The 24,777-nt window shown below is 39.0% G+C and overlaps 1 protein-coding gene across 5 annotated transcripts in view; it reads left to right on the top strand.

Moving 5' to 3' along the window:
- hdac5 (histone deacetylase 5) overlaps positions 1-19,179 on the top strand; it is a 77,878-nt gene extending 58,699 nt beyond the window's left edge. For 3 of the 5 annotated variants that reach the window (XM_067412519.1, XM_067412497.1, XM_067412511.1), the window contains 20 exons: positions 246-377; positions 2,155-2,267; positions 3,789-3,908; positions 4,603-4,843; positions 5,905-6,128; positions 6,225-6,515; positions 10,748-10,913; positions 11,084-11,217; positions 11,554-11,674; positions 12,255-12,304; positions 13,287-13,394; positions 13,524-13,579; positions 13,819-13,906; positions 14,078-14,197; positions 14,615-14,712; positions 15,802-15,920; positions 16,249-16,382; positions 16,917-17,001; positions 18,195-18,351; positions 18,446-19,179. In XM_067412519.1, coding sequence (XP_067268620.1) covers positions 246-377; positions 2,155-2,267; positions 3,789-3,908; positions 4,603-4,843; positions 5,905-6,128; positions 6,225-6,515; positions 10,748-10,913; positions 11,084-11,217; positions 11,554-11,674; positions 12,255-12,304; positions 13,287-13,394; positions 13,524-13,579; positions 13,819-13,906; positions 14,078-14,197; positions 14,615-14,712; positions 15,802-15,920; positions 16,249-16,382; positions 16,917-17,001; positions 18,195-18,351; positions 18,446-18,485 — 2,597 coding nt within the window. In that variant the 3' untranslated portion in view covers positions 18,486-19,179. The remainder of the gene's footprint in view (positions 1-245; positions 378-2,154; positions 2,268-3,788; positions 3,909-4,602; positions 4,844-5,904; positions 6,129-6,224; positions 6,516-10,747; positions 10,914-11,083; positions 11,218-11,553; positions 11,675-12,254; positions 12,305-13,286; positions 13,395-13,523; positions 13,580-13,818; positions 13,907-14,077; positions 14,198-14,614; positions 14,713-15,801; positions 15,921-16,248; positions 16,383-16,916; positions 17,002-18,194; positions 18,352-18,445) is intronic. The other 2 variants (XM_067412503.1, XM_067412525.1) reach the window with 1 other exon arrangement.
- The last annotated feature ends 5,598 nt before the right edge of the window (positions 19,180-24,777 follow it).

Here is a 24,777-nt window from a genome sequence, read left to right as displayed (position 1 = left end):
GAGAGAGAGAGAAAGGGAGGGATGGACAGTTGCTGTCCATGGTCCTGATGCACACGATTGACAGATCCAAAGTCTCATTAGTAGGACGCATTAAGGCAAACACCACTATACTAATAAACAAGACCCATGGCATAATTAGTTAAATTTGCTGTGCAACTCATCTTGCACCGCTTGGGCTACGGACATACGTGATACCTCAAATCATGCGGGTGTGATTGAAATTTTTCTTTCTCTCTCTCGTTCAGCCTCTGAGCCCAATCTGAAGGTACGTTCACGGTTAAAACAGAAGGTGGCTGAGAGGAGGAGCAGTCCACTGCTTAGACGGAAAGATGGTACAGTGATCAGCACCTTCAAGAAAAGGGCAATTGAGATCTCAGGTAAACTATTATGTGAGAATACTAAACTTTTTGCCATAACCTCATGGGTAATAGGACAGGAAAGCATGAACTTTTTAAGATAAGGACTCCAAGTATGATCCCCTATCTTAAAGCTGCAGCCTGTAACTTTTTTGCGCTCTAGCGGTTAATAAACAGAACTGCATGCGTTTTGCGGATGAACATTGCAGCCGGAGCTACTTCTCTCTGTTTATGTCTATGACGAGTCACGCAGGGACTGTGCTCCTCCGCAGCGGTTCCTACCAGACCGGTCTAGTCCCAATATACAAACACTTATTATAAGTGTACCATAATGATTCTTTGGGTAAGACAAACAATGTTTGGAAAATGGATTCATGTTGTACATTCTCATTATATAATTTTTGTAAATTTTGAACACAAAAAAGTTACGGACAGCAGCTTTAAAATATAAAAGAAGCTAAATGGAAAAAAAAGAAAACAAACATTATGTTTATATATAAATGTGAAGTTTTAATTTTTTGATTTATTATTTATTAATTATTTCTATCATATTTATATGTATTTTTATACTATTTAGTTTATTCGTTTTCAATTCAGATAAAACATTATTATTAAAGGAAGTGTATGTAAGATTACGGCCAAAACTGGTACTGCAATCACTTTCAAATGACAGTAGAGCGGTGTATCCCCTCTCCCCCTCCCCCTGACTCGAGGTTGCCAGATAGGCTGCAGGATCCAACAGGAACATTTGTAGCTGCAGCTGTGGTAACTAGAGCAGATCTGGCAACCCGGATGCCTAAACACTACTAACTTTGTGATTGGTCGATAGGTGGAGGGCGGAGCTTCAGGCCAAAACACAACATGTCAACATCAGTTGAGGGCTGCAACAACAACTTTATAATGACAATATCCTGGCCAGACTACTGCTGTCAGTGATATAAGTATTTGAAATTAACATGATTTCTTAAAGGACATCTCCGGTGAGAAATGAACCTAGGAGTAATTAACAGATGGTTACCAAGTAGATCGTTCTCTGGGATGCGTTTTCATGAAAATCGAATGTAAAGAGTTTTATCTCTAAAAACAGATTAGCTTATAACGCTAGTCTATGGGGCACAGGGTAGTGAAATTAAATCGCTAGTTAATACCACTAACGAGGCTCAAAATAGCCTCACACTAACACGGTAGCATAATGAGGGTCCCTACATGCAAACTGAAGCATTGAGAACTTTGTAAGTGTACAAACAGTTTAATAAGAAGATACTTTATAAACACAGTACATTAAGGGTACACGGACAGGCGCCATCTTGGAAAACAGTAAATTATAGCTAGGTTCATTTCTCACCGGAGTTGTCCTTTAATATCTAGTGACATATCAGGGCCATTTTATGATTGATGGAAATACATTTCTTACATACAGTTCCTTTAAAGTTTATATCAATTTAATCAAATCAAAAGGTTTGGCATTGCTGTGTGTTCAGCTTCTCAAAACAGGAAGTTTATATGCATGATGTGGTTCTGAGATTATATCAGCACTTGAGTTGTGTTCAAATGGCCTGTGAATAACAGACCTCTGTCGTCAGATGATAAGTGTGAAGATTTTCATAAATAATGAACACATGGGTACTGTGGGATTTCTGTTCTGTTAATATAAAATAGCTTGGAGGAAGGGAACATTTTAACATCCTGCTGATGCATTAAAACAGGTTCAATCAGTCACAAAATATTGTGAAATCATCAGCTATATTTCCTACCGATGCAGCTAAAATGTGATTGTTGAAATCTGTGTGTGTTTCAGTGTCCTCTATGTGCAGCAGTGCCCCTGGCTCGGGTCCCAGTTCTCCGAACAGCTCTAACTGTGCCATTGCTGAGAATGGTTCCAGCGGATCCGTCCCAAACATCCATGCTGAGGTGAGAGACTTACCCCCTGCATGTTTTTTTTCTCTTCTTCTCTTGCACTCCTCTTGGTTCACATTAGTTTAGGGATGGGAAAAAAACAAAACAATAAATTGGCTTCACCTAGGTAATGACCCGGTTTCTATGGAAACAATCTACCATACAAAGACTTGTGAAGACTTTGGTTAATATTGGTATGCTAATCCTTAAAAAAAAAAAAAAACATTCTGAAAGTCAACCTTGCATTAAGTTGCATCTGTAGGCTTTAGAATAGCCGCAGCTGCTCTGGATGGACAGCAGGAAGCTGCCTGGGGTCAGCCATGCATGATAAGCAGCTAGCCTTGAGCATCACCTTAACCTTGAGAGCCGGAGAAATTGTGTGCGCACATGCCACAGAGGACTTGAAGCTGTAGGGGAGGAACACTGAATTTGAATGAGCTAATTTGTGTGGACAAAGAGGTTATAGTGTAATGTATGATTTTGATTGTACTGCCCTTATTGCAGTCCATGTCTAAATAAGGGCTGTTTTGCCAAAGAGGTTTGATTCATGTTTTTACAAAATGGTTCTGCTAGTGGTGCATATCGTGTTGAGTATTGACCGTAACCTCTGTTTTCTTAATGACAGAAAACATTTGAGTTTAGCATCCCTTAGCATAGCATCTTTTTAATATGTTACATTATTTCTGTGATGTAATGGAGGATATGCTGACATTTTTCAAAGAGAAAAGTAATACAAAGTTTGTCAGTCTCATCAACCAGCAAAAGAAGCAAATCCCTTCATAATAGGCACCAGTGGAGATGACTTAAGAATCACCTCATTATCTCAGTCCGACATGTAAAAGCTACATACCACTCCCCAAAAATAGTCTTCAATTATTCCAGAGCTTCTGTAGCCTAGCAGTACAACCTCAAGAGAAGTGATGGATAAATGTGAAGGGGGATAGAATGCTGAAATCATCGCAGCTCCAGGTAGGGCACTTTGCCGTGGAATGCCACTTTGTCTCTCCCTACATTTGAGTCTGAGCGAAAGGCTTAAGATGCGTCTTTGGGGATGAATAGACATCGCTTTGTAAGGCAGATCCATTCGTTTTTGTACTTTGGATTTTAAAAATGGCTACACTCCAAGTCTAGGGTCAGATGGTGGGATTACTAGCATTCAGAAGCACCTCAGTATTTCTTACTTGACTCTCTTTTGGGTAATTTATTTACTTATTTTTTAGCTAATTTCCTGAACATGACAACTACAACTGTTGTCTTCTTCAGGTGGTGCTTGTCCATTCCCAAATATAGACAATCCATTCCCCCATGCTGCTTTCCCTGTCAAAAATAAAACTTAGTAAGGATTTCCCAAAAAAGAAAGAAGAGAATGCTTTTAAGTTATGAAGGCATGCCGAGACTTCTTGTCTGGGAATCCTTCCTGAGATGAAACAGCTTCTTTCCTCAAAGTTGTGTTGTTTGAAGTGTACATCCTGAAAAATAGGTATTGTTGTTTGTCCTGTGGGAATCATGTCTTTCTCTCCTTTTCTCATTTGGCAGCAACTGCGTTCTCTGCATCAGTCTTTGACTGGGGATGGGACACCAAGTCCCCTTAGCCTCTACACCTCTCCATCTCTGCCCAACATCTCTCTGGGACTGCCTGCCAACGCACACATCACGGTAAGTGTCCTTTGCAACAGCCTAGTGGCTTTGTGATAGTTGAGGTGATTCAGAGTTAGCAAGTGGTGTAGGCTGAACCCTACTGGGCTTGCAAGATTATTAGGGTGCTTTGACACTAGGGCTTTCGGTTTAGACTCAAGAGTTTGGTTGAAGTGAAAGTGATTTTCAGGAGTCAGATGCACACCATCAAACCTCATCCTTGTCATCCTAGTGGGTGCAGCTGGAATTGAATTGAACCTGTTCTGAATTGGTCCAAGCAATAAAAGAAGCAGCTCAACATTCCCAAGAAATGGCTAAATGAATGGGATCAGTGTACAAACAACTAACTGTATGGAATTAACCCTACTAAAAGTTAACTAAAAGTTGCATCTTTAGTTTTAACAATCGCTGCGATCAGATCATATATACACAATGCCGATTAGGACATTCTAGAACCACAGACAAGTTCTTAATATAATTTAAAGATCCACTGCTGTGCTCCTCATGCCAGAGTTCAGTATCTCTTAAACATATTTGATTATTCTGGTATAATTTCTATTAGGAAATTATATCTCTCAGAAAACACTTTACTACTCAGAGTCAACCCTAGGGTTTTTATCAAAAGCTTATTTTAAAATCATTATATGTTTACCAATCAACCAACAATATTTCAAGTCTGCAGAATAAATTCTCATTCTCTTCTTCTCTACTCCAGGCTCCCCAGAAACTCAGTGCCCAGCAAGAGGCAGAGCGGCAGACAATCCAGAGTTTGCGTCAAGGTGGGGCACTGACAGGGAAGTTCATCAGCACATCGTCCCTGCCGACATGCCTTCCCACCGGGGCACCCCATGACCCAGAGCCCCCGTCTGCCTCTAATAGCCACAGTAGCCATTCCTCGCTGCTACAGCACGTCCTGCTCTTGGAGCAGGCTCGTCAACAGAGCGCACTTCTCGCAGGTACGGAAAAAACAACAACTGTCATCTTACCTCGAATTCACTGTTATTTGCTTTGGGTAAAAACATCATCTCACTCTTCAAGGGGTGATAAATATTCTTCAAACTGCCACGAGTTGCCAGTAATTGACCTGAAAGGGGAAACTAAACATAGAAAGATACAATGTATTAATGACCACTACGGTGACCCCGAAGAGTCGAAGCATCGATATGCGGAGCCGGATTCGACCACCGATCTCACAGTCGAATCTTCGCGGATGTTATGAAAAGAGGATCATATCATTTTGGCAATATGGGGGTGCGCAATTTTTTAAAAATGTGGCGCAGTGCTGAGCTTCGCACCTGGTGTGTACCCCCTGTAAGGGCTCAGCGCAGCGCCACAGAGCCAAGGTTTTATATTAAATTGATATTATATTTCCCCCTAAATCATCTAAGTACATACTGACTTCACCCTGTTCTATAAGATACACCCATCGTGCAGCTCTTCTGTCAAAAGTCGATTCAAAATTGAGCTTGCGCGTATATAATGAGATGTGGCGCTGAGCATCGTGTCCGGTGTGTGACCCCCTTTAGGCACAATCGACTTAAGAACATGCATGTAAATGCACTCAACATCTGTTATTTTCCTCTCTAGGCAGGTATTTGTTTTAGGGTTATTTATCAAAATCTTATTTTATATATTTGCATGATGTTCTCGATCGTGGTTTTAAAATGTTATGAGAAAACGTTTTACATTTTAAAAAAATACCACATTCGACAATTCTGATTCAAATGTTGTAAATCCTTAGTCGGGGACATCCCTAATGTCCACTGCAGTATCCCTTGAGACAGCACAATTCATAAATATGCAACTGTAACATACAAAATGGAGCTTGTGTAGCTAGAACAGTCTATGTCTAGTTCAAGTACTAAACAGTTCATTTTCTCCAATATCAGTAGTTATGGTGAAGGTATTAAGCTACATTGTTTGCATCACTTTGTAACCTTCCTGGAATGTCCAAACAAAGTTAATTGGTGAATGAGTAATAGCTCACACTTTCTGTCTTTATTTCTTTATCCCACAGTTCCCATGTATGGACAGTCTCCGCTGGTAACGGGTGAGCGGGTGTCAAACAGCATGCGTACAGTGAATAAGTTGCCTAGGCACCGGCCGTTGAGCCGTACACAGTCAGCACCCCTGCCGCAAACACCGCAGGCCCTGCAGCACCTCGTAATGCAACAGCAGCACCAGCACTTCCTTGAGAAACAGAAACACTACCAGCTAAATAAGGTAGAGGGTGCTCTGATGGTATGTTTGATGTCTGGCCAGCAATTATACAAGCAAAACAATTCTTCAGTTTATGTGGTTTGAACTGTTTAGTAAAAATGGCTTAACTTCGTTCAGATCCTCTCCAAAGGGGCGGAGCTTCCAAGACAGCCTCCCACTCACCCAGAGGAGACAGAGGAGGAGCTTACAGAAACCACAGAGATGCAAGATGAGCAAGGGGAGGGGGCTGATCATGTAAGGGAGGGGCTACAGAAGGAGAGCTCCGGTGAGACCACACCCCCTTCGGAACGTCTGGTCCCGTTGAAGGGAGAGAGCACAGAAAGTGACCTGGAGGAAGATGATGATGATGATGACGATGAAGCCATTGAACTGAGGGAATGTGATGAAGAGAGCGCCCCCTATGGCCAGGTGAGAAATGACAGCTTGTTGCCTTTTTTTATACTCCGGTGGTTGGTTGTAAGTTAAAGGTGAAGAGTGTCATTTCTGCAGCACTAGTGTCAAAAACAGAATTGCAAAAATCACGAACACCATGTGTATTTTAACATTGGGAGAATATGACACGCATAACCTTTAACGCAATTCAACGTGTACTTTGCATGGTTTAGCTAGTACTTCTAATGATCTCTAACCTTCTAATACTGCTGTTAACCTTCATCCGCTATTCCAATAACAACTGATAAGGCCAGATTTATACATTTATCCCTTTCTCATTTCTTATCTTCCCCATCCCCATTCTATTTTGCATAACTTGCGAAGCAATCAAAGCTTATTCAGAAACTTCGACGTCAGCTTAGTGTTTCCTGTGATATAAAAACAAGACAGTCTTTACATTCATTATTTTGTATTTATTAAACAAGAAGCAGCTGTGCCTCAAATTTTTGTGAATTTCATATTGTCATTCGACTTTCATCAGATCCATCTGATCGACTTACTGATGCTTCTGTCACTGCACATTTCGAGAGCTTAAGTGCGTAGGCAAGTTCCTGATGAGTGTTGTAACGCACATGCGGGGGCTTGGTGACTGGAGATCGAGGGTATCCCTCTCAGCCAGAGCAATTGCAGCTTTTTCGCCCCCTGAAAAGGAGGGATTAAAGAGGAAGATTGCTCTCTTCTCTTCCTCCCACCAGTGAGTCACCACTGGAGGCTGAAGGGGAGCAGACGAGAAGAGGGAAAGAGAAACGTATAAATAATTGCTAGATGGGAGGACGCAATGAAATTGACTTGCTGGAGGTTCCTCTGAGAGCAAAGGTTTATGTAGTTAGTGGCGCTTGCTTGGTTGTTTAGCTTTAAGGTATTTCTGTTGCTTATACATCCAAATAAGAGATTTAAACAAAATACTATCCCAAATGATTAAACTTTGATATAAAACTCAGGCATATATGAACCAGAAAAGGCAAGCTTTTGTGACCTGAGCTAAAAACAATTCCTAAGCTGATGATACACGGGGCAACTTTTGTTGCCGGGCAATGTTGCTGAAAGATGCTGCTTAGGCACTTTCCAATTGAGAATGGGCAACAAATATCTATCTGGATATCCAAAAAAAAAAATGTGTTGACCATTCTCAGTGGGAAAATTGCCCGGCAACATTGCTCAGAAAGTTGCCCTGGGAAAGGCATTAGCACCGTGGTGGCAAGTATGGAAATTGTGTATGAAAAATCTCAGGGTGGATTTCGGGACAGGATGGACAGATCTCTCATGATAATTTCATGATATGAAAAATTTATTTCATGGTAACAATATAGCCTATATCATAAAGTTCAGTTTTGTTGTTTTGTTTGAAAATTAAAGACAATCAGAAAAATGTAACAAAGAGTTACAAATTAAAGGTTTTTTGGTTACAGAAGGTTTATTTAATGTGTATACATTTATTTCGGTATTTTAGGCTGCTGTCAGTTTAAGACCAAATGCTAGGATGTAATATACTGAAACATATCCAGTTTTCGCCGAGCTCTTTACTTTCACTTAAGCCATAACTGACTATATTCATGTGAGACACTCACATCCCACCATCTGTCAGAACTTTGATACAGATTTTTGGTTTTTGATTTTGGGCTTTGATTTTGGGCTCTATGGGCATTTTGACAACTGTGTCTGCATTTGACCAATTCAGGCGCAAAGAGAACTGAATTCGGGATTGGTGATCTGAGAGAGCGTTTCTGGTTTGTGTGTCAATAAGCGCAATACCATATCGAGTTCTTTTTTTTCACAACTCGATGTGCATAATAACATGCTAAAAACTTTTTGAAGATCCTTGTTTAATGTACACACACAATGATTATTTGCTTTTATGATCATCACCTAACAAAGAAATACAGGACAATCCCATGAAAAACAGGGCGTCTAGTCACCCAACAAGAATTACTCACATTTTGCACTAAAAAACAGTATTTGCCACAGAGCTGCACTTTATTTTCGAATGTATTCTTATCTTTCAAAAAAGTACCATCGTTTTAACATCTAATACAATCAATGGACTATAGTAAGAGTTTGCACTCTTAAAATGTTATTTAGCAGGTTTACTCTTAATAGCTATACTGTTTATTTTTACATTACCATGATAATAATACCATGGTATTCTTCAAAATACTGTTTAAATACCATATTAACTAAATAATACTTTGAAGAATACCATGATGTTATAATATGCTAAGCCCATTTTAGAACACCATTGCACACCGAAATGGCATTATGTATTCCAGCCCATTCATTTGCATTTTACAGTTGATTCTCCAACAGGGCTCATTTTGATCTCAAGACAGACTCCTGGTTGTGAGGAAGGGAGGATGGAAAAACAAATGAATGAGTGAGAGTGAATGAGAGGAAGAGAGAATTATTGAAAGAAGAGCAACACCCTCCCCCTCGCGCTCACTCTGCCTGCAATCATTGAGAAAAAATTTCAAAAGAGCACGGCATTAGAATTCAGACTGCATCCTCCTCGCGCAGCGGCAGACACACACACATGCACGCACACACACACACACACACACACACACATCTACACATATACTCCTCCGTGAATGGACCTTCTCTGACTCATCTCTCCTTGGTGATTCATGTCCTCCTCCGGACCCCGCCCGCCTTTGCTGCCCTGCACTTCACACCCAATCACGGCCCACCAGGGTGACGCGACACGCCGCAGTGTGTTTGTGTGTGTGTCTGTTATGCAGTGACATGCAGTCAACATTGAGGCAGCGATATACGACACACTTCATGTAACTTTGGTCAGTAGCGGCCCCTAGCTGGCCTTTCCTTCTCATTAAAACAACCCACCTACGTCCTTGTGTGTGTGTGTGTGAATGCCTCTGCTTGCTGCAGAGTGTCTTGAATACAAATTGAGCCCCCGTCAACTGCCATAGTGAGAGAGACAGGTGCTGCATGGCTTTAGTTTCTCGAATAAAGAGAGAGTTTGCATGAAGAAGGGAATTGTGTGTGTGTGTGTGTGTGTGTGTGTGTGTGTGTGTGTGTGTGTGTGTGTGTGTGTGTGTGCGCGTGCGTGCGTGCGCGTGTGTGTGTGTGTGTGTGTGTGTGTGTGTTGATGACATACCTTCAACCTCAAGTTCATGCAAGAAAAAACAACAGCTAGTAAGAATCCCATAATCTGGCATGGGCTTCCATTGCACGTTATACTGCATCAGCGGCTGTCTTACGGCTCACACACACACGTTTGTTTCGCTCGTCTGATATAGAGCAGACTCTAGGGCTGTTTATTACTGGAGATTTTTTAGTAGGTTGTTGGCAAATGTTTGCTGGGTTTCTTTTTGTGAGAAGGTCCAGACCATGTGCTTGGACTGATGTTTAGTCTATTGTGATCTTAACTTTCTCTTTCCACTCACACACTCCTGTGTTATTCTAGTATTATTTATATAGAATAATAGCATATATTAATATTTAGTTTAATATTTAATTTTTGTTTTTTGTTTTTTTCAAATTTATGTTTTGCTAGTTCTTGTTTTTTTATATTTCTGTAGCTATATGTTATATTTTCTGCAACATCTTATTAAATATGTTTTAAAAATGTTATTAAACTTGAAATTAAATGTATTTTTAGAGATACACCAATTACACATTTCTTTGTCCGTACCGATTCTTCAGGGTAGTTTGATTTTCTTGCTCAAACTGTAAAAGGAACCCTCTCATTTGGTACAGTATTATAATATTAGAGTTAAAATTAACAACAGAGCTATTATATGCAACTGCTATTCATTTTCATATATATTAATAACATGCAAATAAAAACGGAAATGTTTGTATGAAACTCAGTTGCACATAAGGTAGGGACATTCATAAACACTTGTCTTCACGACCATTTTTTTTATATACCTGTACAATTAACAGTACATAAGCTCTCTCTCTCTCTCTCTCTCTCTCTCTCTCTCTCTCTCTCTCTCTCTCTCTCTCTCTCTCTCTCTCTCTCTCTCTCTCGGCTGGAGACCTTTTCAAACTCTTTACTAAACTTAATGAAACTGTTCTAAAGTAAATTGAACTGAACTTATTAAAGTAAATGAATATAACAGCAGCGTACCATGCAGAACTGAAATAATTGTGCTGACCAGAACCAATTGAGAGTGTAACTGAACTAAATCAAACTGAGATGAGCTGAATTGTAATGAATTAATGATGATCGTGTGCTCTTTCTGCAGTATTTGGACCAGCAGCATGTGCAGCAACTGAATGTGTTCCAGGCCTCGCTGTCCATCACAGGAATGCCCCACAGACCCCTGGGAAGGGCACAGTCATCCCCCGTCACTTCTAGTCTTAAAGGAGCGCCCCTGAACGAGGTGCCCATTAAGCATCTCTTCACAACAGGTACACTGCACCACTGTCAATCAGTAGAGCAAGACAGAGTAGAGGAGCTAAAAAACAAGATCATTATTACATTGAACTGAATTCATCTTTCATGGTATTTTTTACTTAGGACTGGACGGATACTGATAACTAGACTTTTATTTTTAATCATTTCCTCACTCTGTCTGCAGGGCTGGTGTACGACACCTTCATGCTAAAGCACCAGTGCATGTGTGGGAACACAAACATTCATCCCGAACACGCAGGTCGCATTCAGAGCGTTTGGTCTAGGCTGCAGGAAACGGGCCTGCTTGGTCGCTGTGAGGTGAGTGCGCCGCCTTCTAGAAGGGTGGAAGAATAGCCAGAATAAATAAAAGTGAAGCTTCATGTTAAACCTCATCTCTTTCCATTAAAAAAAACACTCCATGTACCTGAAAGTCTGACTCTTTCCATTCAAAAGTTTGCATTACATTTATTTTTTTCAATGTAATATCGGTCACAAAAAATCTGAAAATATTATAAAGTTTTAAACAAAATGTTCTATATAATTTAGAATGATTTAAAAATATATATTTATGACAAATAACTGTCATGAAAATGAAATCACATGGGCTCCCTTGGATGCTTTCTCAATGTACTTTCTATGTTTGTTTGTGTGCAGAGGATCAGGGGAAGGAAGGCCACACTTGATGAGATCCAAACCGTTCACTCTGAGTACCACACACTGCTCTACGGCACAAGTCCACTGAACCGACAGAAACTGGACAGCAAGAAACTTTTAGGTGTGTTTTAGAAGCTCTCTGTTGTGGTTGTGTGAAAAGAGTTGCTGCCATCTTGATTTTAAGACATCAAAACAGGTTTCTCCTCCTAGTACACAATCCGCAAAAAGCTAGCTTGCTTCTAATTTGATGGGTTGCTTAAGCAAACCTCCTTTGACAGACGCCTAGGTTTTTTTTTAGGTCCTAGACATTTGCCCACCCCCGCTTCTGAGTCACCAGCAAAGTTTGTGTGTGTGTGTGTGTGTGTGTGTGTGTGTGTGTGTGCGCGTGTGTGTGTGCGCGTGTGTGTGTGTGTGCGAGGGTGAGAAGGTTCAGCTGTGGACAGAGTTGCCATCACTCCACCACCTCCACTTTTGCATGAGACACACTTTGAGGAAGTGCAGACTGTTTTGACCTTGAGTGCTCTTTGTAGAACAGTGAGACAGATGATAGTTGCGTCAGCATCATCCAGTGAGCATCATTGAGACTGAATAAGCATAGCCAATTATATCATTACCTGAATAGATAATGTGTGAACAACAGATGTGGGCCTAAACATAACACTCCTTCAGATCCACATCTAATGTCCTTTTTTTTTTTCTAGGCCCAATAAGTCAGAAAATGTATGCTGTCCTACCGTGTGGAGGCATTGGGGTACGTTTGTCTATTTTCTGTCCATTCGTCACGCTCATTTAATAAATGTTCATATTGCATTTAACTGTACGTAATATGAAGTATTTATGAACAAAACAGAATACATATGGATTTGTTTGGATTGTGAAATGTAGATAATATTGGATACATTATCTTTTTCCTCAATAGTAGGAACGTACTTACTTTTCGTTATTGTATATTATTATTATCAAAGGTTCACTATGTAGCTTTTGGCCCTCTAGCAGTAAAAAACAAAAGTATTTTATTTTACCTTTAAAATTAATTATGTTAGTTTTTTTACTATTATTAATTATGTCACATGCGTTAAAGTAGCCGCAGCAATTTTTCAATATTTACAGAAATTATCAGTTGTACTCGGAAAATTTTCGCAAGTACACAATTTTGCATGAAAAGCATCCCGCTCGGCCTAAAACACATAATACCTCATGATATAAATCATAATACCATTACCATAGTGAATCAGGGTAAGACAAAAACATTTGGAAGAAGGTTTGATGATTTATAAACTACATTATTTTACTCCAACACGAACAAAAGTTACATAGTGCACCTTTTAATAATAATGATGATGATAATAATCATAATAACAATAATGTTACTTTAGTGTTATAATTTAATATAATAATAATAATATATATTTTATAATAATTTAATATATAATAAAATAATTTTAAATAATAAAACATCAAAATAATAATTATAATATTCACTATTATTATTATTATTAAAGTATAATATCAAAATAAAACGAAATGTTTAAAGAGTAATAGTAATATTATTATTATTAATATTATTATCATTATTACTGTAGATGATGATACTTAATATCGCACTATTGTATTGTCGCCAGTATAACCATGGACATTTATTAAGAAAGTAAATAAGATCAATTCTGATTTCATAAGCTTGTGGTCACTATAACAATTTATAGTGATGTGGAACATGATTTTTTGTTCTTTAGGTGGACAGCGACACAGTGTGGAACGAGATGCACTCGTCAGGTGCCGTCCGCATGGCGGTGGGCTGCGTCATTGAGCTGGCCTTTAAAGTGGCTGCTGGGGAGCTGAAGGTTCATATTCTTTTACCTTTGAATCAAGTATATTTGATGTTCTTGTATAAATATTCATTGCTTATATCACATCACATTTTCTTATGTTGTCCTCATCTTCCTTCTCTTCTATTTTTGTTCGATGGACAGAATGGTTTTGCGGTGGTTCGTCCTCCTGGTCATCATGCTGAAGAATCCACTGCCATGTAAGTAGTTTGAAATGCCTTCTTTTCTGAGAGTCTGTATAAAATATTTTAATGTCATATAAAGCTGTTTATTTTATCATGTAAATACAAATACATAAAAGTCCCCACATGGTGAACGTTGGATTGCTTTATGTCTTTCTGTGAGTTTTGTGTGGCCTGATGTTTGATATCTAGATTTATAAATCATTTATGTGCGTTCACATAAATATGAGTCTCCTGCTCTGTGTTTGTCTTGGCAGGGGTTTTTGTTTCTTCAACTCAGTGGCCATCACTGCCAAACTCCTGCAGCAGAAACTCGGGGTGGGCAAGATCTTAATCATAGACTGGGTGAGTTATTAGGAGCTCCATGCGATACACAGCCGCCTGTGATGTTACAGTCCACATGTAACAAGCCATATAATTGTCAGCCATATTAACTGCCATATTAACTGATTCAGTTTCATTTTGATGAATGAGAAAATTAAAATCATCTCTAAAAGATTCCAATTCTTTTTATAGGATATTCACCATGGAAACGGGACCCAGCAGGCTTTCTATAATGATCCCAATGTGCTGTACATTTCCCTGCACCGTTATGACGATGGCAACTTCTTCCCAGGCAGTGGCGCTCCTGAGGAGGTAACATCATTTCAGTCACTGTGTGAAGCTACTTAAAGGGATAGTTCACCCAAAAAATGAAAATTCTGTCATCATTTACTCACCCTCAAGTTGTTCCAAATCTATGTGAATTTCTTTCTCACGCTGAACACAAAAGAAGATTTTTAAAGAATATGGGTAAGAAAATAAGCCCAGAGCCACATTGACTTGCATAATATGGGGAGAAAATACTAAAGAAATATTCATGATGGATCCATCAACTGTTTGGTTACTAACATTCTTCAAAATATCTTCTTTTGTGTTCAGCAGAAGAAAGAATGTTAATTTTTAGGTGAACTATCCCTTTAATTTGTGAATGGAGGCTTCCTGTAGTCATATGACCAAATTGTTTTGTTTTTTTTCTATCGTGTTTCACATGTTTCCTCGTGTTTTTTATAGGTGGGTGTAGGTCCAGGAGAGGGCTTTAACGTCAACATTGCCTGGACAGGGGGAGTAGAGCCACCTATGGGTGATGTGGAGTATCTGACTGCCTTCAGGTGAGATCTGCACTTCCTGTCTGTTAGGGAAAAAATGCTAAATATTACCTGGCTTTCAACATTACATGACTCCATGAAATGGTTTGAGGAACTTTTGATTTTTATATGACGTATAAATACACACAGAGAGAAAATAACTTTTTGCAACACATGCCAAAAATGTTTTTTAGTAGCCATGACCCAAAAAACAGACAATTATGACACCAACATTTTAGATAGACTTCTAGTAAAAATACACAATCCTCAATTCCAGTTTCCATACCACATCTAAAACTACTAGCTTAACTAATACATATTTTTAAAGACAAGTAAACAGCCAGTTATAAAATGATAACATGGTAGTCATGCTCTGCTCTCGCTGACAACAACATTTCTGTCCTGTGTCGGCCACCGTAGCTTCTCTGTGTGCTATGAGGGGATGGGTGAGAGTTGAGTGATTGCAATTCACAACCTCACCACTAGATGCCTTTGAAATTCACACACTGCACCTTAAAGACATGATGACTGATCATGTTTACTAGGATACTCGCAGAGATGGACATTTTTAATTTGGAGTGAATTTGTGCATTCAAGCGCAGGAATGCATGAAAGAGAGCTCAACTTTGCGCACTGTCAGATGCGTATTTCAGTTTGTGCGCTTTGGATGTTTAAACTGCCCATGCAGTATGTGAGTAACAAATTCCCTTTCACGTGCTCCAGCCCTTGAATCTTTACATCGGAAAGGCTGAAACTTTTGTGATGATGCAGCAATGACCCACAAACTGTACAGAGCGTTGTTCATGTTGCCACAACATTGCATTGTTAGAATTTAAAAAAATTGTTGGTGGTCGACTAACAAGTTTCATATACTCACCAACGCCTATTTTTCTTACATTGGCGCTTGGTGAGTTTTCATTTTAGGCTCTGTATACACATACATATCATTTTAAAAAAAATTGGGAGGTGGGACATCAAAACACTCGCTCTTGAAAATTGTGTATGTGTGCCAAGTTAGTTTTGTTAACCTTTTGGAGTATACTCATACAGTATAAAGATAGGGACTGTGCAGGTCATTTGTAATTCAAACACTTCCTGTCTGTGTGCTTGTAGAACGGTGGTGATGCCCATAGCCAATGAGTTCTCCCCAGATGTGGTGCTAGTGTCAGCTGGCTTTGATGCTGTGGAGGGCCACCAGTCCCCCTTGGGTGGATACAACGTCACTGCCAAATGTGAGTTTACTGTTTTTCCTGTTTCAAGAACCAGAGGTCAAATGCTAATTTTATACCCCCTAATTACATAGATGAGTTGTATAATACAATTAAAAAAAGACCATTTAAAATGCAGTCATACATGGACTTCCTCAGTTCTTCCGGTTCAATAAATATTGCCGTCATACTGGTAGTACCACTAGACCACTAGAATTAACCTGATAAAATGATAGTCTTTTTTACATTTAACCTACATTTCTGTTAAAATTGGGTGTGTTAAGGTTTGCCGAAGGCTTTTGAGTGTTTATAGTTCTTAAATTACCCAGCATGCTCCTGATTCTCTGCGTAGGTTTCGGCCATCTCACTAAGCAGTTGATGAAGTTGGCTGGCGGCCGTGTGGTTTTGGCACTGGAAGGAGGTCACGACCTTACCGCCATCTGTGATGCATCCGAATCTTGCGTGGCTGCATTGCTTGGAGATGAGGTGCCCGTCACTCATTCACACACATCCAACCGGCACACCATATGATTAAATATCTATAACTCGGTTCTATTTTAATCCTCATGATCAGTTTTGGGGTCTCAGTGATAAAACAAAGGGTTAAATCTTGAATAACATCTGCCTGCTAGCATTTAATTACGCCAGAGGGTAAGATAAGGGTAAATAAGAAGTTAATTTCAAAATTACTATTATTACTTTACACACACATCATTGGGAGGTCAAGGTTAATATAAGTAGAACAAGAGCTTTTAATAGGCTGTGTTCTGTGAATTCAGGCATTCTACTCTGTTCACACTGTTTTTTACTTTCTATTTAGTAGGAAAGTATGTTATTTTGGATGCAGATAATTTGGGTATGCAGGGTGAAATAAACATATCTAATAATGTTTTGTGTGTGTGTGTGTGTGTGTGTGTGTGTGTGTGTGTGTGTGTGTGTGTGTGTGTGTGTGTGTGTGTGTGTGTGTGTGTGTGTGTGTGTGTGTGTGTGTGTGTGTGTGTGTGTGTGTGTGTGTTGCAGTTGGATCCTCTACCACTGACGGTGCTTCAACAGAAACCGTGTCCAAAAGCCACAGCCTCTTTAGAGAGGGTCATTGAGATTCAGAGTAAGTGAGAAGCCCAAGGAAACTAGGTTAAGAATTGCATTAATGGGATAGTTCGGTCAAAAATGAAAATTAGCCCATGATTTACTCATCGGGCTAATTTTAGGCTAATTTTCAAGTAAAAATAATTCAATTATAATTATCATAATTATGGGATAATTTAAGTAAATCACAGGCTAATTTAAATGTTTGGGTGAACTAACTCTTTAATTTCTACATGTATTCCCTGTGTATGGTCAGTGCGGTTTTATATTTAGACTCTCTTTAATAGATATCTCTTTAAAAGATTTAAAATTGTTAAAAGGACAGTTCACCCAAAAATGAAAATGTTATGCTTACCCCCAGGGCTTCCAAGATGTAGGTGTGTTTGTTTCTTCAGTGGAACAGAAATTAAGATTTTTAACTCCAACCATTGCACTGTGCCAGTCATATAATCATCTGATTGGGTAATAATTATATAAGAGCAAAAAAAAAAAAAACATGCTTAGACAACATGCACAAAGAGCCCTGTGGCTCATGATGACCGTTGATATCTTAAGATACAAAACAATCAGTTTGTGTGCGAAATCGTGCCGTATTCATATAACTTTTACCTCAAATAGAAAGCTATATCCAACAGCCTGAAGCACGCTTCACTCCTGGTAAGGTCAATATACACACATAAACTACGTCAGATTGTGTATACCGGAAGTGATGTCTTTACACGTACATGACGCCAGAGCGTGTGTATTGACCCTTACCAGAAGTGAAGCGTGTTTCAGACTGTTGGATATAGCGTTGTATTTGAGATAAAAAAATGATATAAATACGGCTCGATTTCTCACACAAACTGTGTTTGTTTTGTGTCTTAAGACATCAATGTGTCATCATGAGCTACAGGTCTCTTTGTGCATGTTGTCTAAGCAAGTTATTTTTTTGCTCTCATAGAATTGTTACCCATTCATATGCATTATGACTGGCACACTGCAACGGGTGGAGTTAAAAATCTTCATTTGTGTTCTATTGAAGAAACAAACACACCTACATGTAAGATGCCCTGGGGGTACGCAGATAAGCAACACATTTTCATTTTTGGGTGAACTATCCCTTTAAATTAAATTATCCTATATAGTATGTATGTTTTTATATTATACGTTTGTTTATTGTTCTAACATAGCTTAGAAATTGACTAACTGCCGCTCATTATTTATCTGTAGGTAAACACTGGACGTCTCTGCAGAGGTTGGCACCTACAGTGGGTCAGTCTCTACTGGACGCTCAGAGACGAGAGAAAGACGAGGCAGACACTTTGACCGCCATGGCCTCTCTCACTGTGGACAACGATCAGCAACCGACTTCCACCGAAACCAGCAGGTACCGCAAATGGAGTCCAGTCTGTTGTTATACACCTTATACCGAACGTTAATTTTAGCCTTTGTTAACCGTTACCCGATTATTCCTTCTTCAGATCAGCAGAGGAGCCGATGGAGGAAGAGCCCGTGTTGTAGAAGAGCGAGTAATGTACATCACTGCTCCAACCTTCTTGTCCACGCGTGCTTGGCACTGGTCACCCTGACGTCACGCCTCATGTTCCTCCTCCCAGCTCTTTGATTGGTTCCCTCGGTCCTTCACTCATTTCCAGGTGCTTGACTGACACGTTCACAGCCCACCCACTTTCGCTTTTCAGAGGTAAAGCATAGCAAACTGTTGCCGAAAGGGGACGACAAAGGCATGATGGGTTATTACAGGACCACTCGGTGAGGGTTGTGCAGCTGGATAGGCCGAACAATGGAGTACTCTTCAGAGAAAGGCCTTTTGATTTCGATTTATCATTGCATTGGCCTGGGGACATGAAGAAGAGGAGGAAGGGGAAAACGACACGACAGCACATGGATGTTGTTGCTCAGAGGGATGCGAAAAAAGCTTTGTTTTCTGTACAAAGTATAAGAAATGTACAAAGTTCCACAAAAAAAGAGAAGCCAACAAGCAGCAAAAATACTTCAGCACAAAACACACATACACTCATTCACAAACGAACATGGTTCCCAAAAGAGGAACCGGATGTTCGGATCGTGACAAAACACCTTTTGCAGACAAGTATACTCGTTTACACTGTACCGTGTCGATTATTTGGTATACTTGTTCATCTGTATAATAACACCTGTTATGAAAAGCACACAAACATTATATATATATATATATATATATATATATATATATATATATATATATATATATATATATATATATATATAGGCATATGTGTTTTGTGTGTACCGTATACACATTCGAACACAAAAAAAAATATATAAATACTTTATATCCCCTTTATGAAACATTTTTCTCATCAGCTGTGGTTGTACATACAGTCAAAGAGCCTGCAGACTTTTATCTGGAAGTGGAAGAATGATGGTTAGTCTTTTTTTCCCAAAAGCATTTAATTTCTCTCAGAGAAAACAGTACTTTTTTTGGGGAATATACGGCTTTGCTGTAACATGCTCGCACTTAAAAATGAATAACGGCAACCCATCCGTTTTACTGCAAAGGTGTAAAATACGAAGGAAGGATTTTCAAAGCGTCCATCTCGACCTTCGTGGAGAGCGAGGAAAGACGCGTTGTGTCTGAAGAAGGACATTTTTCCCCCAAGAACTTGGTGCCTTTTATACTAAGGAAAACATTTAACAACACCAATACTTAAGAAATCGCAAATCCTCAGACTTAACTTTCATTGATTTGTTTGTTTTTCAAATTGCCTTAATTTTTTCAAAGAAAAAGAATTTTAGCCATCAACGACGGAGAGCACAAAACGATTAATATCCTCCTCCTGCCCCGGTTTCTTTTCTTTCTTTCTCATTGTTTTCTTTTTTGTTTGTTTTCCGTTTTTTTAGGATGTAAATGTCAATGATGTGTTCTTGGTAAAAGGTTTTGATACTCCTTTTTTTATTTTACTGTTAACGAAAGAAATTCAAGGATTGTTTTATTTATCCGTCCTGTGCAATAGACTAGCACATGACGCGATTTGTTTGGAAACACTGACAATGTCGTGACCAACTTCCTTTTGTTTGTTTTCTTTAATTTAACGCCACCTTCCTTTGTACATGTATTTGTTTGGCTCCCTTACACTTGTTTATTTGACTTGATTTCCAATGGCGAAAGTGTTAGCGGTGACTTTTTTTATTAAAACATTTCCTTTTTTGTACAAAAATGTAAACGAAAACAAAAAAAGAGTCTGTGTCAGTGTTAATTTCATCATTTGATTTGAAGTATTCTCCGATAAGGAATGTACAGCGTGGTACAGATTTTATCGATGATGTTGATTTTTGTCACTGTGCAGTGCATTTGGCATTGTCCTTTTTCAGGATTTTTTCCGGCAATAAGAGTGACTACCACTTTTTTTGTTTAACACTAAAATACTACAAACGTTTGGTTACATTTTCATCATCTTTTGATATAGCTTTTGTGCTATGGATATGGTTATTTTTCACCAGACTAATTAGTATTGTCGTATATGCTGATTACTCACTTGTGCACTTGTGGATGAAATGCAATGGCTTGTTTATGACCCTGAAATAATGATCCTTTATTACATTTTCACTGTGTGACAACAGCTTTTTGGGGGCCAAATTCGATTGAATCTGCTTTGTCTTTATTTAACGTCACCCTCTTCCTTTAGCAAAGTCACAGAAGGAACACGACTTGGTCTGAGAGGTGACAGCGTGTCTAAGGGCAAGTACTTTTAATGAGACTGAAGCGGGTCTCGAGCATCTTGCACTAATGCTACACTGTAGGTCCGAACCTAATCACGTTTTTTTCTTTTCTTTTTTACTTACTTTCGGTTCTCAGACGCAAATTACGAGGCATTAAAAGCAAAGTGAATTATCAGCGTTTTTTCTTTGTGTATGGTTCACTGATGAACTGTGGATGTTGAAACGACAGACATTTCGATGCGCATTTCTTGACTCTGCTCTTGTTTGATTTATTTATTTAGAGTCAGAAAGGATCAATGCTTGTCTCGTTGTAAATCTATGAAAAATCAAGTACCTACGTTTTGTCTCTTCTCTTCGACAGCCTCATAGCCTTTGGGCAATAACGGAAAATACTACACAATCCAAAAAAATAATTCAAACGGCCAGTCTTTTTTCGCAAACAACAGTCCTTTACGAAGAGCCATGTCCTATGGAAGTAAAACTGTGCCACTGGATTTTGAATTCTAATTTTTAGCACTGAATTTTTTTACATCTAATTTTTAACACTGAATTTTATTTTGCATCTAAATCAGACTTTGAATTTTAAAAGCCATCGAATTTCTAGCTCTGTTTTTTTTTGACTATGACATTTTTTCAATGTTTTAAAAAAATTCAGTGTAAAAAGAAATTCAACGTCTCAAAAAATTCAGTGTAAAAAAATTCAACGTCTCAAAAGATTCAGTGTAAAATAATTCAACGTCTCAAAAAATTCAGTGTAAAATAATTCAACGTCTCAAAAAATTCAGTGTAAAAATATTCAGAGTCAACATCCGGGTAACCAAGGAGAAGCAATCGATCCCTGTATCAAATCATCCAACATCCAGCCAATCATTTACGCTCCATTTGTCATAAGTAAACTCACTGAAGCGCCATCGTGTGTGTTCTGAGCCATGCTGCTGAGCTCTGGAGCTCACCTGAAGTGAACTTCCCCGCCAGTGCCGTTTCTAGTCATAGGCAAACTAGGCGGTCGCCTAGGGCGCCAACAGCTGGGGGGCGTCAATGAGCCCCCGCCCCAACAAGATTTTTTAGTTATTTCATATATATTTTATTATTAATATTTCGTACTTTTTCTATTTCAAGGCATTATGATTAGTTGCGATTATTGGAGTGAAGTCGCCATGGTGATAGTGGAGCTGCTGTAATGAAATGAGATCATGTAGAGGGCGGCAGGGAACGGCGTCATCCGTGGCGTTGTAACGCTTGTGTCCGAGTGAAAAATGCGGATAGCTCACTTAATGTAACTGGAGTGGATGCAAACACGGAGGCGATTAACATCAAACAGATCGCACTTTATTCCCCGCTGAACTCTCATCACAAACTCCCTTTCCGTCCACAGCATTACTTAATAAAACAAAATAACTGTTAGCAACAGAAAACAGAAAATAATCCCCACACATGGGAGCTCAAGACTCAGTGCGCACATTCACAAAATGCAGACTTCGTTTGCAGGGAGCGCTCGCAACTCTTAAAGGGGCCACACTATATTTCTACTCGTTACAGCGTGCTTTAGTTTCATCATCATGAAAAAGTCAAAGCCATCAGGGGCTCAGTATCGTAAAAAGAAAGCGAAATATACAGGTATAGCCTACTTATTGGTTACTTGTTCTCTACTAAGCTGGTCCCTCTATCATAATGTTGAGCAAAACATTACACTGAATATTAGTACTGGACGGACCACACGCCATGCTCATTTCAGGTGCAGAACATTATAGCAGTTAATTTGAATAATTTTTTTTTTACATCAGAGATAGCTGTTTAGTGTAAATTGATCAAGTAGGCTAATACTGTCATAACCATGGGCGTCACTAGGCCCTTTTTTATGAACTTATGCATCAGCCCCCCCTAAAAAAATATGTGATTAACCTTTAAAACATGAAACTGGCGCAAGGCTTCGGCTACTGCTTCGTCCCGTCTTTTAGTCTTTGTGTCACTGTGTTCTTCAATCCGCAGCGGCGCCGAGTGACATGGTTTTCAAGCTATTGTTATCTAATTTTTTGGCCTTCAAAACATCTTAAAATACACATATGTAGATCATAGAAATCAAATTTTTCTCGGGGGAGCATGCCCCCGAACTCCCCAACATCTGTGATCTCAGAGATAATAAACCTAGTTACATTATTCGATTAATGCATGTACAATATGCCCATGAAATAAGGAAGTCATATTTACTTAATAAGTTGAAGTAAAAAAAAAAAAAAAAAAAAAAAAGGGGGGGGGGGGGGGGGGTGCAACATATGAATCTCGCCTAGGGTGCCAGAAAGGCTAGAAACGGCCCTGTTCCCCGCCTTCCTGTTTCAGCATCACATGACCAATGGAGCGTAAATGATTGGCTGGATGTTGGATGATTTGATACAGGGATCGATTGCTTCTCCTTGGTTACCCGGATGTTGACTCTGAATATTTTTACACTGATTTTTTTGAGACGTTGAATTATTTTACACTGAATTTTTTGAGACGTTGAATTATTTTACACTGAATCTTTTGAGACGTTGAATTTTTTTACACTGAATTTTTTGAGACGTTGAATTTCTTTTTACACTGAATTTTTTTTAAACATTGAAAAAATGTCATAGTCAAAAAAAAAACAGAGCTAGAAATTCGATGGCTTTTAAAATTCAAAGTCTGATTTAGATGCAAAATAAAATTCAGTGTTAAAAATTCGATGTAAAAAAATTCAGTGCTAAAAATTTGAATTCAAAATCCAGTGGCACAGTTTTACTTCCATACATGTCGCCATCGGATAAAGTATTTCTATGTCTAGACAGTTTTTTGCTCTCTATGTTGAAACACTAACGTCGCCTTCAGCTGTTCATACCGTCTCTAACCGTCTGTTGTTAGTTGTTATCATTGGCTTGGTTCTGCAGTTAAAGACAAACAGGAAACACTTTGTGAAAAATCCGGCTAACACTAGCCTCTGTACTTAGATACTGTAATATACACTAAGAGAATTTCCCTCTTCTATGTGGATGTCTGAATCAGGAACTACTGTGATCAGGTTTTGTAACGTTTGGATGTAAATCACCAACCATTTGTGCATAGTTTTGTATCTTCACCCTATATGGTGTCAAACAGTTTATTGGCCGTGCAGTTGGTGGTGAAAGCTTTTTCTCGATTACTTTTCGTTCCTCTTTTTAGCTTTAGGGATGAATCAGCTGACGTGTTGGTCCCTTTTTGAGGCCGACACCTTCTCCTGAGGTGTGTTGGGTTGAGCAATACATAGAAAGGGGAAATAATCGATCAGATGTAATACAGTGCGACGCTTGGCTTTCCTAAACGAGGCTTTTTTTGGTGGACGTTTGCGCAATGATCTTTACACAAAGAAAACAACGTCGGCGGCGTGAACGGGGCCTTACGGTGGACACGGGGAAACCTCTGTATGTGTAAAAGACATCGACATTCGCCATGGAAGATAGCTTTACTGTCTCTGCCACATATTTTGCTATTGGGTAAATATGTATATTTATTGATAATTCATATGTTGTGTATATGTAGTGACCTATGATCGTCGAGGTTCAAAGAGTGCTTGTATATTTTTTTGACTTTTTTTTTTGGAAGAGAGGTTGTGTCTCCTTCGCTGTCCCTTCGTTTCTCTGCTGTTCTACATCACTTGTTGTGATTGGGTGTTTCAATTTGTGAGATCTTTAAACCTTACATTTTTTAAGATCTTTTCTCTCTTCTCTCTCTCCTATCTCCTCTCTTTTTGTCTATCTTCTGGTCATATTGATATGCAGAAGTTATCTGAATTATCAAAGCACATTCCCTGATTTATTGTGTTCTTTCGATGCTTTCATGTTGCGACAATACAAAGGTGTGTATACTAACCGCTACACACGTGTATATAGGGTGCATATATGTGTACACATGTGCAATACACGCTATTTGAGCAATCTATTACTGTGACTATTAATCATTAAAAATTGCTGTCCCTTTGAATCTTGCTGTTTGGGTTTTTTTCTTTCTTTTTGTCATTTCTTTAAGTAACAATGAACTGCTCAACATATAGCGTTGGGCCAGTGGAGATACAGATACTGTACAAGACGTTTAGTTTGTCAAA

This window comes from Pseudorasbora parva, chromosome 2 (genome assembly GCF_024679245.1).
Source record: "Pseudorasbora parva isolate DD20220531a chromosome 2, ASM2467924v1, whole genome shotgun sequence".
In the NCBI taxonomy this organism is placed as follows: domain Eukaryota; kingdom Metazoa; phylum Chordata; class Actinopteri; order Cypriniformes; family Gobionidae; genus Pseudorasbora; species Pseudorasbora parva.
Note: the sequence above shows the minus strand (reverse complement) of the source record. Positions and strands in the feature narration are given on the sequence as shown.